A 17,099-nucleotide genomic window follows, 5' to 3' on the forward strand; every position below is an offset into this window, starting at 1 on the left:
AGAGTTTTACATTAATTTTAATGACTCATGATCTTACATTTACACACACAAATTAAATTTCTTTTTGAGAAAGCACCCAAAACAGCCCTTAGCTGTAAGACAACCTGCTAGCAAATTAAGAGTATATTGTAAAAGTAAACTTTAAGCTTCATAATCAATGTCTCTACTGCACGCCCCACTTAGAGGGAGTAGAAAAATTGTTATTTTTATATAATTTTCACTTATCTTTCATGTTGGGCAATGACTTCTAATGAGCTAATGAACTTTCTGATGAACTTTCAGATTTTTACACACTGCAGTGTTTCTAAGGCAAGCAACATACTTGAATCTCAACAACAGTTCAAACCAACTTCATGTGTGTGAAAAAAACTTATACCTTTGCTGTGCCAGTCTGAGACCCATAGAAAATCTTTACCCCAGCAACATAGACCTCCTTTGCCTGCAGCGTGGCATATCCATTTACTACTTTGTCTTCTATTCCTTCAAAAGAAGCAGGATTTCCGTTGGATTTTTCACCCTATGAAACAAGCATTGTGTTGCATTCAATCCCTTTTCAAAGTGACATTAACCCCATTTTCCCAAAAGCATTTAAAATTCAAATCCTCTGACCAGACTCTCAGCACTACACAAATGCAACAGTCAAAGCATTTTAGTTTCTCTCACACCTAGATAAACACACAAGTAACTATTTCTCTGAACTAAGCCATGCTACAAATACACTCATCTCACACACTGGGGAGATAACACGATCCAGCTGAACCTGAGAACCTTCCAACTTATGCAGCAGAACTTTACTCACCTGCGCGAGGAGGTTTTAAATTCCTGAATGGCCTAATCCCACTCCCATTCTAACACCAGTCCAACCTTGTCATTAACATCACTGGAAACATAAACATGAAAACACTGGGCACAAGCAGAGTGATTTACTTGAAGTGACACAGCAACCCAGGCTGACACATTCTCTCAGTAACAAAGTGAGAAGTGTTCAGCTGAGAGCTGCTCTAACATCATAGCAACAAGGGCATTTAGTTAGCCACAAACATAAAACAATCCAGACTGAGGATTATAACCATCAGATGAAGTAAACTACGTTTGGGATTTGCAACAACCTAGGTGGACCCACAGTGAAGTAGCACATTTCATTGCACTACTGGGTACCTTTAACCCAGCAGCTATTTACATCCACACATAGATTTTTGGGGTCTTCTCAGGCAAGAGTGTTTACATGTTCAGTTACCTTCTTTTTGGTTTTGGTGGTGGTGAACTGAATGACAATCCAAATGCTGATCCCAAAAGCAACAGCAGAATAGATGTAAAATCTATGCAGCCATAAGGACACCAAGCAAGTATAGAAGTTCCACGTATCCATTGAGATGTCTAAATCTAGATTAAATCACAGATTTAGCAAAAGCAGATTCCTAACAGTATGAATTTAGAATGAGCACACAAAAAGTAATCATACAGTACCCACAGTCTCATGCCATTCCTCAGGCTCTGCAGAAAACAGCTTTTGGCTAAAGACAAGACACTACAATTGAATCAAGGAGCCTTCAACTCCTCAGAAGTGTATCAGCTGAGTTTCACCTGTGTATCCAAGCTAACATTTTAGGCTGTCATACCAAAACTCTGTTGTTTTTTTTTTAGATGGGGCAGGTTCTGTTATAAGGAAAGGCAGAAAATACTTGTGCTGTTCAAGTGTCCGAAAGTAAAAAGTCCTTGTGAAACATCCACTGTATCGTACTGGCCTTAGTTTTGCAGAGACCCAACACGTGCACATCTGTGGAGCTAGAAAGCTCCATTTCAAGAGGGAAATCATCTCCACAGAGCTTGCTGCTGAACACAACCCTTTCTGCTGAACACAACCCTTGCTTGTACACATTAGGTACCACACTGATGACAACAGTTTTGTTGCAGAGTTTCAAAGCCAGACTCAAACCTGGATTCAATTGAAAGTACTTTTTTTGGAATTCTGTCATGTGAGTGAAGTTTGATTTGGAACAACCAAGATTTTTCAAGTTGGTTCAGCACATTCAGGGTACATAATATTGTAGCCATGAGCGTGCTTGCGCAGTGGGTGTGATTATCCATTTCCTATGAAACATTCAGGAGCTTAAATAAGGCTTGTGACATTTATTGACTGAGAAACACAGATGACACCCTCCTACTGTTATCTGCAGTCCTCTTGGATCTCGTTTTTGCAGACATCAGACAACAGCACAGAAGCCAAGTATTTCCAAGAGGCTGGAAACTTTGCTATCTTACTTTTCCCCTGGGCTGTTACTTACAGTACCAGATCAAAAGCTTGAGGGAATGCCCCTCACCCCTCCACCAGCAACACCAAACCTCCCAAAAGAAAAGAGCTGAGAGTGCTTCCTCTTGTGTTAGCAGCCCCAGTGCTGCCAGCTCACACGAGCAGCAAACCCCTCGAGGGGGGGGTCCAGAAACCTGCAGCAGCCTGGGTATCCCACTCCACCGCACCCCCTGTACCTCCCCCCTGGAATCACCCCACAGCACCCTCCTCCCCATGCCTGACACCCCGCTGGAGCTGCCCCCTGCCCCACACCCCTGTACCTACCCCAGTACCTGCCCCAGTACCTGCCCCAGTACCTGCCCCAGTACCTGCCCCAGTACCTGCCCCTCTGCCCGCCCCAAGCCCAACCCATTTAATTCCTCCTCTGTACTCATCCCCACCCATATAACTACCCTTCTGTACAAGCCCCTCACACAGAACTCCCATTCCCCCCTCCTTCCACCAGTAACCACCTCAGGGTTATTACCCCCCCACACACACACCCCCCCCACATCCCTCACGGTTATTAACACACCCCCCAACACACGCCCCCCTCACGGTTATTACCCCCCCACACACACACCACCCCTCAGTTATTACCCCCCCACTACCCTGTCACGGTTATTTCCCCCCCCCTCACAGTTATTACCCCCACCTCACCCCCCCCACAGTTATTACCCCCCCACACCCCCACGCACAGTTATTACCCCCCCTCACAATTATTACCCCCCCACACACACACCCCCCTCATGGTTATTACCCCCACACACACACTCCCCCCTCACAGTTATTACCACCCCACCCTCCTCCGACACGCGCCACTCACGGTTATTCCACCACCACCCCCCCCAGTTATTACCCCCCACCCTCCTCCGACACACACCCCTCGCTACACCCGACTCCCGGTCCCGCGGCCCTCACCGGCACAGCCCCCTCGCCTCAGGCCACGTGCCTCCCGCCTCCCCTTCCGGCCACCCCCGCCGCCTCTCCCCGTTTCCCTCCGGACGGCTTTTGCTGGCGCGACGGGGGAGGGAGAGGGGGGCGGGGAAGGCGTGGCGGCGGCCAATGGGGAGGCAGCGTGGAGCGGCCCCGCCCCCCGGCCCCGCGCGCGCCCGCCAGTGGCGCAGGAGCGGCTGCCGCCATGTCCATCTTCACCCCGACGAACCAGATCCGCCTCACCAACGTGGCCGTGGTGCGGGCGCGGCGCGGCGGAAAGCGCTTCGAGATCGCCTGCTACCGCAACAAGGTCATGGGATGGCGCAGCGGAGCGTGAGTGACCGGCCGCCACCGGCGGGGCCTGACCGAGGGGCGACGGCTGTGGTGGGAGGGGCGGGAAGGCCCGTGTGGGGACTCGGCTATGGCCGGGGGGTGGGGGGCACACTCCTGTGGAGGGGGTCCCGGGAGAGGAGGGATCCGGCTGTGGAGATAGCCGGGGAGGAGGAGCAGGCCCGCCTGGGGATCGGCCGTGGAGCCGGGGAGGTTGCGTGGTGCCCGGCTGTGAAGGCCGTGGGAGCCGCGGGTACCCGGGGGGGGCCCGTGTGGAGGCGGGAAGGGGGAGCGGCCCGGGGCGCTGCGGTGCCCCTGCCCTTCCCGGGAGAGTGACACTTCGGTAAAAGAAGTTTCCAGGTGCCACCGATTCAGCCCTTGGCAGCAGGACTTGTTCATCCTCGCTAAAAACTCGTGTGCTCTTTCTTACATTGCTGACTTCACAAGTTTTCTAATCCTGTCCTAATCTCTAGGGAGAAAGATCTCGACGAGGTCCTGCAGACACACACGGTGTTTGTCAATGTTTCCAAAGGCCAGGTCGCAAAGAAGGAAGATCTCGTTCAAGCCTTTGGGACAGATGACCAAACAGAAATCTGTAAGATGGTAGGTTTCACACGCTTTGCTTTATAAAAGCTTGGAGAAGACTTTCCAAATGTTTTACATAAGGCTCACACAGACATGGTAGGTTCGTTTGTTACTGGAAGCTTTTCATAGAATGCGGTGCTGCTGTAGGCAAAAGGGTTGTTCATTTGTTAAGAAATGGGTAGAAAGGAGTGGTAACCCTGTGGTGTAGTCTTAAATTTTATATGTGCATCTGGCTGAAAAGAGTTCCGAGTGTTCCGTATAGCATACAGCTTCTGCATGCTGATGTCTATGGACACAGGAAAAAGGTTCGCTAGCACTGAAGAGTGTCTCTCCTAAGATATGTTATTAAGGATGCAGGGAAAAGAAGGGGACAATTGCTTACTTTGGACAGTTCAATTAAGTGTTAAGATTTAATTTCTTAGTCCTTCTTGGTAGGATATGACCTGTGGACTTGTTGTGGGTGATGAGAGTTCAAGTAAATCTGTGCTTCTCTTTTTGTAGTTTAGTATTTTTGTGGTGGGTTTTTTGTCTGAAGTCTTTCCAGTGTTGTCTGTCACAATGATGTACATTATTAATATGGTTATTCTTTTCCTGCACTTCACGTCTAACCAAACCATTCAAACAATTTTTAAATTTTAAAAAGTTATTAGAGTTTTCACTCTTCAGACAAATCTGTGATGTTTATTAACTGATTTCTTTATTTTTACTGTACAGATTTTATCAAAAGGGGAGCTGCAGGTATCGGACAAAGAACGACACACACAGCTGGAGCAGATGTTTAGGGACATCGCAACTATTGTGGCTGACAAATGTGTGAATCCTGAAACAAAGAGGCCATATACGGTAATCCTTATAGAAAGAGCTATGAAGGATATTCACTACTCCGTCAAACCACACAAGAGCACAAAGCAGCAGGTTTGTTTTCTCACAAAATCAGCTTCTGCTCAGAGGTGTTGTTTCAAGTATAATTTCTCTGTTAGCAGTCCCAGAGGGATCAACAAAGCCGTGTGGTCTAAAGCCCGCGGAGTGATTACTCAGCTGGCTGGCAGTTGAATGCTGGATACAAGCAGCTTCTGAAACTCTCGCAGTTTGTTTTCTAACAATTCAGGGAAGAGAAAAAGAAAGAAACTAATTAAAGCAGCAACAGTGATATGCCTGGAACACAAATAAAAGGTTTATCATTTATTTCAATTGAGTTAGTAAATCAGACATTGCAGCTTAGCCACATGGGTTTCTGTTGTTTTGCAGTATAACTGCTGTTTAACATTATTTCAGACAGGTCTTCAAGTTTTTGAAGTGGTCACAGAAAGCAAGAACTCTGCCTTTTCTTGTTAATCTATCAAAATAGCAAACTCCCTGCAGCAGAGTGGCAGTGATCAGTACTGAGAAATGTGTCTGAAGCTAATGCAAAGGATTTGAGATTTTGATCTGTGTGGTGTGTTTTAAGCAGGTATATAAATGCGCTTGCTTCTTAATGTCTTAACAGGCATTGGAAGTGATCAGACAGTTAAAGGAGACCATGCAAATTGAACGTGCTCACATGAGGCTGCGATTTATTCTTCCAGCGAAGGAGGGGAAGAAACTAAAAGAGAAGCTGAAGCCACTAATTAAAGTTATTGAGAATGAAGACTTCCATGAACAGTTGGAAATTGTAAGGAATAAAGCAGTCCTTGGGTTTCATACTTGATTTGACTACACCTGTACATTTTACTAGAAGATGAATTAATAAATAGTAGTTGTTTAGATAAACTGCAAGTTTACCAGAGATTTTAAATCAGAGGTGTAGTTTGTAGTTTTTGATTTCACACAATCCTAGTGATGTAAGCTTGAAAGTAGCCTTTGTTATGCAGAGATTGCTGCTTCATGCTGAGGAGAAGCACAGTGTAATTTCTCTCAGCAGTGATTATCCTACAACACTGGTAAGTTTCTCTGCATATATGGAATGTTGCTCTTATTTATTTGGTGGGTCAGGCCTGTATTTTGACAGTGGCTAATTAGTTTTTTAAAAAATAATCTGTGATAAAGCAAGATTTGGTATTAGTAAAAGGCTTTCCGAGAACAGTTTAGAATCTAGCAATCCCAACTGTCAAAAGACATGTCCAGCATGGGTAAATGGAACTGCAGAACTTCTGTGGAAAGATTACTTGATAGAAATCGCTTACCAACCCTGCAAAGTCCTTCTTAGTAACTAAACAATATCTTTTTTTTTAATGAGAATTAATGTTAGACCTTGAAAAGGGGCTGATGAAAATCAAATATTACTGCTTGACTGATGAAATGTGAAACATTTCAGGTGTGCCTTATTGACCCAGGCTGCTTCAGAGAGATTGATGAGCTGATCCGGAGTGAGACAAAAGGGAAAGGAACACTGGAAGTGCTCAGTCTGAAAGATGTGGAGGAAGGAGATGAAAAGCTTGAATAATGAAAACCTTCCTGCAGCAGTTCTACTTTAACAACATCCTACAAAATGACTGGCATTAGCCGCTCTCTTCTGTTAGGCCTTCATGTTTTTTCCAATCTCTTGCTGCCAAATATTTTCTGACACTAATCCTTTGGGATTTTTCCATGCGGTGTGGTTTTTTTTATCATTTTACACTTGCTTGGTTTACAAATGTCTTTGCCTGTAGGAACATTTTGTGTTAGAGTTGCACTAATGAGGATTGAGTTAAGATGTGATACGGAAGTTGCTCTGGCTTTGATTTACTTTAAGAGTTGCTATCGAAGAGTGTTTAACTGATAACGGTGCCAATCATTTTTACTTGTAAGTTGTCAGTGTTGAGCGGAAGATTGCATAGGTCACTGAGGGGTGGGGTTTGTATGTGAGGAGAGGAACCTTAAGAAGAGCGCGCTGCATTTTCACTTCTAAACAGGTGCAAAGTGTGGATCATATCTAAAAACCAATCTCTAGGCAGCATGAAAACTGACTTAGACTTCCATAATTGGCTGCTTGATAAGTAGAGTACTTTAAAGGACCATTCTGAAAGATTTCCTTCGCTGGATGTAACGATACTTGCTGACGTAGAAAAAATGTTTTCCAAATAACTTATTCGTAAAATATATTTAGCTACATTAATAAAAATTAATTATCATCTATTTATATATTATAGATACAGAAAGAAATAATTATTTTTGTTAATAGTATAGGAGGTATCTCTGGCTGTGGTGATGCTTTTTGTAGGCTGAAGGGGTAGCTTGCTCTTGTGAGCTGTTCAGGTTCACATGATAAAATTAATCTCGAACAGGCAGTGGTCGCCTCTGGCCATTGAGCTAGAGAGGCTTTTGTTGGGCTGTAATTCCCTAGCGGTAACTGTTTGTATGTGCCCCTTTTCTTTTTAGTGCGATAGAGAACAATTCTGGCAGCTGTCCTTTATCTTCTGTCTTTTTATGCTGCTTTCTAATACATGCACAGAACTTCCAGCCAGCTCCTGAGGCACAGTACATAGTTCTTGATAATTCTGTTAAACCTTGTTTCAGCTGTGTTAGACAAATGCTTTTAAGTTGAACTTGGGTATTTCAAAGAAGAGGGGAAGAGAGGACAACAACTGGAGAAGGAGATACTAAAACTACAAACCACCAGGCAAAGCATTATATGCTTGGGTGACTAAAAGCTAAACCAGCAGGAATTTAAGGAACCTTTAGAATTACATAGCTGTTTCCATGCTGATAGTACACAGCAAGTCAGGAGCTGCAGGCTAGACAACGACTAGACCTCTCTCCCAGGTGAGCATGTGTTGTGTTCATTGTTTGCTGTTCGCTTTTAGAGCGCATGACTGTCTGTTATATGACAATTCAACAGAGCTCTGGTTTGTACTCTTGACGTGACCTTTTCCTGTGTATCATTAACACGTTGTGAATTTTCTAGAATTTAAGCAGGGAGAGTTGAAGTCAGCTGGAGGAGGAAAGGTTTGACCTGTCAAGTGCAGGGGGCCTGTGGGACTAGATCTAAAGCTTCCTTTTGGAAGCTTATCTCTGCAGCAGTCTGTTGACAAGCTTGTGCAAGGTTGGGTTAAATTTCCTTAGTAATATTTTGGAAGGACTTGCCACTATAGAGTCTGTGTTCTGCTGAGAGCCAGTGAAATGGAGATTCTTGAACCATTTTATCCGTTTTAAAATGCTTTCTCTTGCCCCCAAGGTAATCTTCCATGGTGTTTAAATGCTGCCCAGGGAAGTTTAGTGGCATAATTACTGTATTTGCCATGTGGACACAGCCTCAATGTGGAGATCTCTGCATTTATGGACAGATTGGCAAGATTCCTCATGTGTACAAACCCTTAACTGCTTGTTTTTCAAACGGCCATCTCTTTATGCACACTTTATGAAGCACTGAAGATGATAATGTTGATACTTAGCTTGTCACTGGCAATTAGCGCTAACATGCAATTCATAAATCTGCAAATGAGACACTGAGTAAGAGCCTCAGATGATACTGTGTCAGTAATACTTGATTTCACAGTCCTGTAATTTCTTTGTGTTCTATGCTCAACACCTAGAGCGCAATAGGATGGCTGCAGGTTAAAGATCCTGAGTTACAGAAACTTCAAGCTGATTTACGAGCTTGGTGCTAGGAAGGCAATTTCCTTACAAAGTGTTTTTCTGCAAATCAAACATTGAGGATTTTCCCTGGTAGAGGGAGCTTGATTTTATTTATCAACAAATAAATGTACATGCTTGCATTTCTCATCATATTTGTAGTTCAGCAAGAATATATGGTAAGCATCAAAATAAATACCAGTATTGGTAGCTGGTTTGTTCTTGCCTGTTTCAACAGGAGCGTAACTCCTGCACAACTGTTTCCTGACTAATTAACTGAAATTTCTGAAGCTACATATCTAGGGAGTAATAGACTCCTCTTGCCATCTGAAATAAGCCAGCAGCTTCCAGGAGAGCGTTGGTAGTGTGTTTCAGTGTAAGTGTACATGTATTTTCCCTGGAATTGTCCTCACCCTGTTTCTGGTGGGGCTTGGAGGACTCCCTGGCCTGGGTGGGTTGCAACTGCCATAGCCACAGTGATGGGAGCTGGGATCCCCACTACCTGCCCTGCCTTTGGCTACCTCAGAGAGCTCAGTAATTGGTTATTAATTAACCTGTTGCCCGCAGAAGTGGAGAGGAAGGGGTTGTGGGCGGTGATGGCCGAGCGGGAGGTGGTGGCCGAGCAGGAGGTGTGCAGTGTGCGGCAGTTGGAGGTGCCACGGCGACGGTTCCGTGCGTGGTCACAGCCCGGCGACATCCCCACTAGGCAGTGGAGCCGCCATGGCTGCCACACACGCAGCGGGGCTGGAGGGCCGAGGCAGGAGTGCCGGTGCTGCGCAGGGCCGGAAGGCAAACCTCAGCCAGCACATCCAGGAGCTGCACACCATCATCACCTTGCAAGGTGCTGCCCCTTTGGCTTCGCGGGGACAGCCCGGGGAGGGTAGGGGGCTCTTGGTCCCCGCATCATCCTGCATGTTACCAACAGCAGCTTAATGTCCTCCAGAGCAAGGGAGGAAGTTTTTCACGCAGTCATGGGAGGAAAAGCTTGGTCAGAACAGAGAGCTGCTCCCCCGCCTGCGTGAGGCAGTGCAGGAGGACGTCCGTGCCCTGGGCATTGTTCAGAAGGTACCGGCAGGTCCCATCTGCTGTACCCCTGCCTGGTGCTGGCCCTGCAGAGCCAGCTCCTTCACCAGTCCTCTCCAAGAGCAGGCAGCGCAGGGCCGCATTGGGATGTGACTGTCCCCAGGCTGGCAGTGATGTTCTGTCTCTGCCCCTCTCCTGCCCACAGTGCAACAAGCTCACCGTTTCTGAGGCTTGCAGAGCGCAGAAGCACTTGGGCATCACTTTGGCCAGGAAGACGGTGGAGGTAACGGCAGGGTCCGGCGGGCACAGGCTGCCCCTGTGGGTCCACAGGGCTGGTGTGGCAAGACACAGGGTGTTCATGTGTGGTCCCATGGGTCCCTTTCCACTGCAGGACCCATCTGTGCAGGCCCTCCTTTAGGTCCCTGAGCAGATCCTCTGCCCCAGCAGAGCTCCTGGCCGTCCCACCCTGTCTGTCCCCGCAGCTGCCCGGGTTCCTGCGGGGTCCAGCTGCATCCCTGGGAGAGGGATGCTGTCTCTGCCCTTCACTGCCTCTCCCAAGGTTATGACCTGGTTATCAGCCTGTGGAGATAGATGCGCTGGCCCCGCGCAGCTGCCTTTGCCCAGGGGCCTCTTGCAGGGACAGAGAGGTGCTGCCGCTCTCCGCCAGCATCCAAATCTGGGGCACTGATCGATTTTATTGACACCCAGCTCTGGGTCTGTGTTATGCAGAGTCCCTAAGCCCAACCCACCATTGCCATCAGCAGATGCTCACCTCTGCCTTACCCCCACCAGCCCCCCAGAGCAAAGCTCTCCAGACCCTGTCCTGGCAAGGGAGTGACGATGTCCTGGAACAACATCCCAGCGTCCCCAGCTCTGCCTTGGGGGGAGTTTTCCAGGCAGGACCCCCTTGTCCCATGGGTGCCCAGCAAGCCCTGCCTCCAGCCTGGCGAATGTTCGCATGCCCATCCAGGTGGCCCAGGAGAAGCTCCGGGCTGAAATCTATGACCAGGTGAACACGTGCAACATGCTGCTGTACCAGCTGAGGCAGCGGAGCCGAGCCCGGGATGAGCTGAAGAGGCAGCTGCAGCAGCTGCAGGATACCAGGATGGATGACAAGCGGCACCAGGCGCAGGTGCAGGTACCCAGGACCCCTTCCTGGGGTGGCAGCACCCGCAGGGAGTTTTAATCCAACCCCTGCACCCCCCGGGTGGGTGCTGGCCTTGGTACACGGGGTCACCCCATGTACCCTGCCTCGTCTCTGCCCCAGGTGGTTCACCAGCTGGAGAACAACATTGAGAAGATGCTCACAAAAGTCCACGCTGGACAGAAGGTGACTGCTCTGTACCTGGCGGTGCGGGATGTGCTGAGGAAGGTGAGCTCCTCCTCACCGTGCCATCATCCCGCCCGCTTCCCCTGCAAAGGCAGGGAGCTGAAGGGGCTGAACTGGTGTCAAGGGGCTGCGCTGGTGGGACACCCTCCTGAATCAGCGAGGTCCTCCTTCTCCTCTCCATCCCCCCACAGTGCAGGGAATCCCTGGGTCTCGGTGGGATGACGTGCTGTGGTTCCCTCTGTCCCAGGAGCTGGCCGACCTGCCTCTGCACCTTGACCTCCTGTGCAGGATGGCCGAGCTGTACCATGGAGAGCTGGAAGACATGGAGCTCATGGCCTTGGATGCCCTCAAAGCCGCTGATTTAACCAAGGTGAGATGGTCCGGGTCACCTCGGGGCCCTTTGCCACCCTCCAGAGCCCACAGATGGCACCATGTGCATGGGCTAGTGAGTCTTCCTGCAATAAAGAGCAAAAGAGAGTGAGCTGGGCTTGTCCACAGTACCCAGATGCCTCCATATCTTCTCCCGGGTCTCACTCTTGGGCCAGGTTGCCCTGGGGCACCAGTCATGGTGAAGGCAGCATGCTTCATCTTCCAGCCCTCCTTGCCCAGTTTTCTTCCCAGCCTGTTTACACAGGGGGTGTCATTTTTGACTCTGGCCATCCCAGAAGCTCAGCTGGATCACAAAGGTCCATTCTGGCTTTGGCAGCCACTTCTCCCTTCTCTGATATGTTCCAGGAGGACATGGCCAAGATGGAAACCCAGTTCCTTGCAGAGAGAGAGTTCAGGTACCGCTCCCTGGCCTCCCAGAAGGTACACATCGACAGACACTGGCTCAAGGAAGCAAGCGAAAGGCACCTGAGAGTGGTGAGCTGGGGGGACCCGGCACAGGCAGGGCTGCAGGCAGATGGCAGGCATCAGTGCTGAGCCCCCCGTGAGTGGGGTGGGCTGCAGGGCCAGCTCCCCCAGGGTGCCAGCAGATCAAGGGGTGACAATGAATGTCCTTGCAGCAAGCCAGGTACGAGCTCGCCATGGACTTCCCGAACCTGCTCCCACAGGACCCACTGGTGGGTGAGTGCCTGTCAGGGTGCACGGGGGTGGGACATGGGTGCAGCCACAGGCCATCCTGTGCTTCCCTGCTGCTTCCCTCCCACCCCAGGCACCAAACTGGAGGCCACCAAGTCCCAGATGGAGCGCGAGGCCCTGGTGACCGAGAAGATAGAGAAAGCCAGGGCTGCGGTGCAGTGTTCCCGCCTCTGGGTAATGTAAAAACTCACATCTGGTAAAACCTGGGGCTGCTCAAGCCCTGGGGAGCTGAGACCTCTCTGCTCGCCTTGTTTCATTGCGGGGTTATCTGCTCTCCTCTGCCCCTGGAGCCCCCCAAAGCCCCTCTTGTGTGGGCAGGGATGGAGCTGCTTTTCTCCATGACGTGAGCTTGCAGCAGTCCATGGTGCAGAAACCTCCCCGAGGCCACGGCCTGGATCCTGTACCTTGCAGGAGTGCCGTGGGCTGAGTCCTCATGCTCTCCCCTGGCCAGGACATCCCCAGCAGGCTCCTGGCACAGCAGAAGTCCTCAGTGGACCTGGAGCAGTACGTCAAGGAGTGCAAGGAGAAGAAGCAGGCACTGAAGGAGACACTGAAGGAGCTGGAGCTGAAGCAGGCTGAGCTGAAGTTTCGCCAGCCCCCCAACACAATCAGGTGCTACTAGCCTTGGGACAGTCATGCCAACCGGGCCATCACCCTTGGGGCGGGGGGGGCGGGACATGAGCCGCCCACCCCTCCTGCACAGGGAGTTTTTCTGAGCAGGGTGCTCCCAAAGCTCCTGCTGTGGCAGCAGGAGGACCCTTGCTCATTGCCTGGCATGGGAAGTGGTACCAGCAGCATGGGGTTGGGCTGCAGGCAGCATCTCTGCTCTGCAACCTGAGCAGCTTTTGCAACAGATTTGGGGTGTCTCTGCACCCCTATGCAGTTGTATGAATGTGAATGTGGTTGGCTCCAGGATGCTGGAGGAGGAGCTGAGGATGAACCTGCAGTGGGAAGAGGCTCGGCTGGAGCAGATGCGAGCGCAGATGCTGAGGAGCCAGGAGCTCCTGCTCGAGTTTGAGAACGGCATCGACAACCTCTTTGTCCGTTTGCATGGCATCACCGTGCCTGGCCAGGTACCCACGTGGCACTGGGATGAGCACAGCCCCGGCCAGTGCTTGGTGGTGCAATGGCACAGCGCAGTGACACTTGGTGCAGCCACCGTCATCCCAAGTGGCTCATTTTCCCCACCAAGGTGGTTGTTCTCTCTCTGACCCCAGGATGATTCTTTCAAGGCCAGGGGAGTGGAGGAGAAGCTCCAGCACTGTGAGCAGAAGCTGCAGTACCTGGTGCAGCGGGTGGCCAACCTGCCCTCCCACAGTCACAGCCCTGACGAGGACAATGAGGTGCTTGGGGGCTCCATCCCTGATGTGGTCTTTGGGACCCATATGGGGCTCTCCTGGATGGTCCAACAGAAGCTGTCCTCCCAGCTGGGAGGATGGAGGTGGCCCCAGGGAAGAGCCATGGAGCAGCTCAGTCCTAGGTGGCACTGGGCACTACAGGGTGTCCCCTCCAGGGGGACATTGAGGTGGGGCACCCCTTGGGTTGTAACATGCACCTCCCCTTCAGCAATTAACCCAGAGTGTCTTTTACAGACTTTTGTGAAGGTCAGAAATCTTCTAGAGAAAACAATCATGAATGATCCACAGAACCTGAAGATTTCCTTTGAGGACATAGGCAGTAGGGTCCAAGGTAGGAGAGCACAGCACGGTCATGTCCCACAGCAACTGTCCTAGCCCCTGCCCACTGGGATTTCTGAGCCTCCTTGCCTGTCTCCCACTGTCCCAGCAGACCCCAACCCATGAATTGCCTCCCAACCTTGGGACTGACCTTGGCTGTCTCCAAGGCTTTGAGTGTGGGTGGTGATTTTAGGTGGGGATGTGGGAGAACAAAGGCAGCTGGTGGGGTGGTCAGTGTTGAGCCACTGCAGGAAGGAGAGATGCAGTGGAGCAAGGAAGGAGACCCTTGTCTTCAGAATCACCTGGTTGTGAAGAATAACCAGTGCTTGACTCTGCCTGTGGCCTCCTCCTATAGGATGCTCTTGGAGGAGACAATGAGCTTTTGGCACCTTTTTCTAACAAACTGTGAGCTGTACCCACCATCCCATAGCTCCAGACCTTTATGGGAAGCCCCAGCAGTGTTGAAGATGGGCCACAGCAGTGGCATCACCAGGTCCTGCAGGTCACCCTGGGATGCTGGGGTAAAAGAGTCAATTTGGCAGTGCCTGTGCCTGAGGGCTTGGCATGAGGGCTCTCCAGGATGCCACCAGCCCTCCAAAACATGCTAGCTCTTCCCAGGGACACAGGCACAGCACAGGTGGCCCTGCAGACCCTCCCCAGCCCACTCCTCTCCACTGTCTCCTCCAGACCCCTTTGATTTTGCTGACAAAGACTATGGCCTTGTCCTCACTCGGGAAGACATCAAGAAGCAGGGGCTGCACCTGATCGAAAGCAAGAAGAAAAGTGGCAAGAAAAAGTAGTGGTTGCTTCACGAGAGCTTTGGATGCCCCAGACCATCTGTTGTGCTTTGGATGCCACCGACCACCCCTTGTACCCTTTTTCCAGCAGGTTTAATAGAGCAGATCTTTTTCACTCCTCCCAAGCCTATGGTAAAGCTGGAACGGGGGGTCCTGGGTCACTTCTGTCACCCGGAACACATGGGGGTCAAACCCTGAGAGGTGCTGAGCTGGGTTTGGAGGCAGCCCCAAACCCCTGCCCCTCACCCAGCTGCTGTCCCCGCAGAGGTGGGGAAGGGCTGAGGTGGGGACAGCAAACCTGGGGGCAGGCTGGCTTTCTCCCCCTTGGTCCTGTGGGGCCAACACCTTCCTGGAACCTCTGCCTCCCCCAGACAGCTCTGGGACCCCAATGGGCTAGCATCTGTCTGAGGCAGCTGTGGGGAAACGTGGGGCAGGGGCTAAGACCTGTACAGGTGTGGGACCTCAGGGTAGGCGTCTTCATGTCTGTGCGTGGGAGTGGAAGGGCAGACCCTGCCTTGGAAAGGGAGATCCAAATCTGAGATGAAGCCCCTAGCCTGGGGCTGTCTGACCTGCCTGTGGACCCTTTGTGCCTCTTCCCTCCCCTGGTGCCCTCACACATGTTGTGCGACTCGTACTCATAACCCTAAACTGAGAGCAAACGTCAGATGTTACTTTGGGGCTGCAGGGAGGTGCCTGGAGGTAAGGTCTAACCCAACGTGACCTAGGACAGGAGAGGATCCTACACCAAGCCTTTGGCTCCAGGATGGGATCCCCAGCCCTGCTGATGGGTCACAGACACCCAACCGTGGAAGCCACATTGTCTTCTCTACAAAGGCACTTGTAAAACAACACTGCAAATAGATGGTGCTGTTTCCCCAAGTACAGCCAACGCTGAGGGCCTCTGCCAGGGACCTGTAGTCCTAGCTGGAGACCCAAGAGAGTGGCACCTCATCCACTTCTGCAGGGGGACATCAGCATCAGACCAAGCTTTTGCTGTCATTTCTACTTGGTCCCTGTGCTTCATGCTGACATCACTTGTGACATCATCATCGGGGGGAAGGAACGGCTGTTTCTGCCAAGCTTCTCAGCAGACTGGCAGGTCACACCAAATGTTCTTGGTGGGTTTTGCGTGACTACAGGTATGGGGATTATATTGCCAAAATACAGCACAACTTGTGTTTTTTAAAGGAAGCTCCAGAAATAACATAGTGTGCCAGTGAACACATCTAATGGCGCTTCCCAGAATTGATAGCCATATAGGCGGGCTCTTCTGCAGTTAAAGACCATGCTATAATTACACCCATCTATCTCCTGTCCCTGTCCCGTTCTCACGTGCCCACCACAGCCAGGGTGTGTGCTGAGGTCTGGATCAGGGAGTTCTCTGCTGTGTGGAGCTGCCCAGCCATGGCAGCAGCAATCTGAAAACACTCTGCAAACCATGGGGCCAAGCAGACGGCATGGGTGGATGGTGCTGGGCCACTCTGAAACTGTCCATGCTCAACACAACCAGGGTTTGAAGAAACTTAGCCGGGCCATGTTGGATAGGCTATGCTCAAATAGGTGTGATTACGAAGCAAAATACCTGCACAACACCACCCTTCCTGCTGACTTGACATCTCTGCTTTTGGTGCAGGGGGCCACCAGGCTCTTGGAGCACCCCTGGCACCCTGGGGCAACACAGTTGCAAGGATGGCAGTATTGACCAGAAATCATGGAAAATCTGCCCATCCATGGGCTTTTGTACAAACCATCCATCCCTTCTCTCTTTCAAGGCTGCCTACGGCTGCTGCCAACAAGGCTGTAGGAGCCAGCATGAACTCTGGTGTTTGCCTTTACAAGGTCTGGTGCAGCAGAACTACGGAGCATCAATTTTTGTCTCAATTGGCTTAGAAGCAGGAGCTCCAGGACATGTCTATTAGACAACAGTCACCACACCACTGAATAAATATGAATGGTTTGAATCCAGTTGATAAAACAAAGAGAGACTCTAGCTTTATACACCTAGCTATGTGGGGGGTGGTTTCCTCTTGTGATGTCCTCAGGACCTTCTGAAGGGCTTCCCTTCCTCACTTGGTGATGCAGAAATGAGTGTATGCCGCAAAGATGCTGCAAGGGGAAACAAAGATTTTTCACGTCTCCTCTTTCCAAGAATGCTGGCTTAAGCAGAGATGAGCCCACAAACAGCTGCCAAAGTCTCAGGTAGCTGAGAAACCCACCTCTCAGCAGTGACATCACTGAATCCAAGATCCAACGTCTGTTGGTCAACAATTGAGAATGTCCCAGTTCCAGGTATTCTGGTGGCCTGAAGGCCGAGGAGACGAGAAGGAGCAAATAATAAGTGTTTTGTGGATGGTAGAAATGAAGAATGGCTTTTTAGAGCGTGGTGGTGATGCTTTGTCCCTTGTGCCCTGCCCTGATGTACAGAGGAGCAAGAAGAGACACTGAAAAGCTTTGGGGAAGACCTCCATATGCTGAGGTGTTTCCTCTCCTTCCTCTTCAGCCTCTAAAAGGTATTTGTT

At 50.5% G+C, this 17,099-nt stretch overlaps 3 protein-coding genes across 6 annotated transcripts in view; 2 read left to right on the forward strand and 1 right to left on the reverse strand.

Moving 5' to 3' along the window:
• LOC128149121 (S-adenosyl-L-methionine-dependent tRNA 4-demethylwyosine synthase TYW1-like) overlaps window positions 1–3,269 on the reverse strand; it is a 111,459-nt gene extending 108,190 nt beyond the window's left edge. The window contains exons 1-3 of one of the 4 annotated variants that reach the window (XM_052803949.1): window positions 3,186–3,269; window positions 1,238–1,383; window positions 377–517 (exon numbers count right to left, since the gene is read on the reverse strand). In XM_052803949.1, the coding sequence (XP_052659909.1) occupies window positions 377–517; window positions 1,238–1,369 (273 nt within the window). In that variant the 5' untranslated portion in view covers window positions 1,370–1,383; window positions 3,186–3,269. Of the gene's footprint in view, window positions 1–376; window positions 518–1,237; window positions 1,384–3,167 lie in introns of those variants that run through there. The other 3 variants (XM_052803950.1, XM_052803951.1, XM_052803952.1) reach the window with 3 other exon arrangements.
• A 108-nt stretch (window positions 3,270–3,377) lies between these two features.
• SBDS (SBDS ribosome maturation factor) lies at window positions 3,378–8,881 on the forward strand. Its single transcript, XM_052804259.1, has 5 exons — window positions 3,378–3,559; window positions 4,030–4,159; window positions 4,856–5,056; window positions 5,628–5,792; window positions 6,435–8,881. The coding sequence occupies exons 1-5, from the start codon at window positions 3,432–3,434 to the stop codon at window positions 6,561–6,563; spliced, it is 753 nt and encodes a 250-aa protein (XP_052660219.1). The 5' UTR covers window positions 3,378–3,431; the 3' UTR covers window positions 6,564–8,881.
• A 75-nt stretch (window positions 8,882–8,956) lies between these two features.
• CCDC183 (coiled-coil domain containing 183) lies at window positions 8,957–15,175 on the forward strand. Its single transcript, XM_052804260.1, has 13 exons — window positions 8,957–9,512; window positions 9,615–9,736; window positions 9,900–9,977; window positions 10,665–10,832; window positions 10,962–11,066; window positions 11,272–11,394; window positions 11,760–11,888; window positions 12,032–12,092; window positions 12,181–12,281; window positions 12,559–12,719; window positions 12,991–13,180; window positions 13,325–13,796; window positions 14,471–15,175. Exons 1-13 carry the CDS (start codon window positions 9,392–9,394, stop codon window positions 14,581–14,583), a joined length of 1,944 nt encoding a protein of 647 aa, XP_052660220.1. The 5' UTR covers window positions 8,957–9,391; the 3' UTR covers window positions 14,584–15,175.
• The last annotated feature ends 1,924 nt before the right edge of the window (window positions 15,176–17,099 follow it).

The sequence above is a fragment of the Harpia harpyja genome, chromosome 12 (assembly GCF_026419915.1).
Source record: "Harpia harpyja isolate bHarHar1 chromosome 12, bHarHar1 primary haplotype, whole genome shotgun sequence".
Lineage (NCBI taxonomy): Eukaryota > Metazoa > Chordata > Aves > Accipitriformes > Accipitridae > Harpia > Harpia harpyja.

Excerpts from the sequence above, each read along its gene's own strand:
- SBDS (XM_052804259.1), top strand. The coding sequence starts at position 3,432 with ATGTCCATCTTCACCCCGACGAACCAGATCCGCCTCACCAACGTGGCC. Across the intron at positions 3,560-4,029 it reads ATGGGATGGCGCAGCGGAGC|GGAGAAAGATCTCGACGAGG; the intron begins GTGAGTGACCGG and ends CCTAATCTCTAG. Across the intron at positions 5,057-5,627 it reads ACAAGAGCACAAAGCAGCAG|GCATTGGAAGTGATCAGACA; the intron begins GTTTGTTTTCTC and ends ATGTCTTAACAG.
- CCDC183 (XM_052804260.1), top strand. The coding sequence starts at position 9,392 with ATGGCTGCCACACACGCAGCGGGGCTGGAGGGCCGAGGCAGGAGTGCC. Across the intron at positions 12,093-12,180 it reads CCCACAGGACCCACTGGTGG|GCACCAAACTGGAGGCCACC; the intron begins GTGAGTGCCTGT and ends CTCCCACCCCAG. Across the intron at positions 12,282-12,558 it reads TGCAGTGTTCCCGCCTCTGG|GACATCCCCAGCAGGCTCCT; the intron begins GTAATGTAAAAA and ends TCCCCTGGCCAG.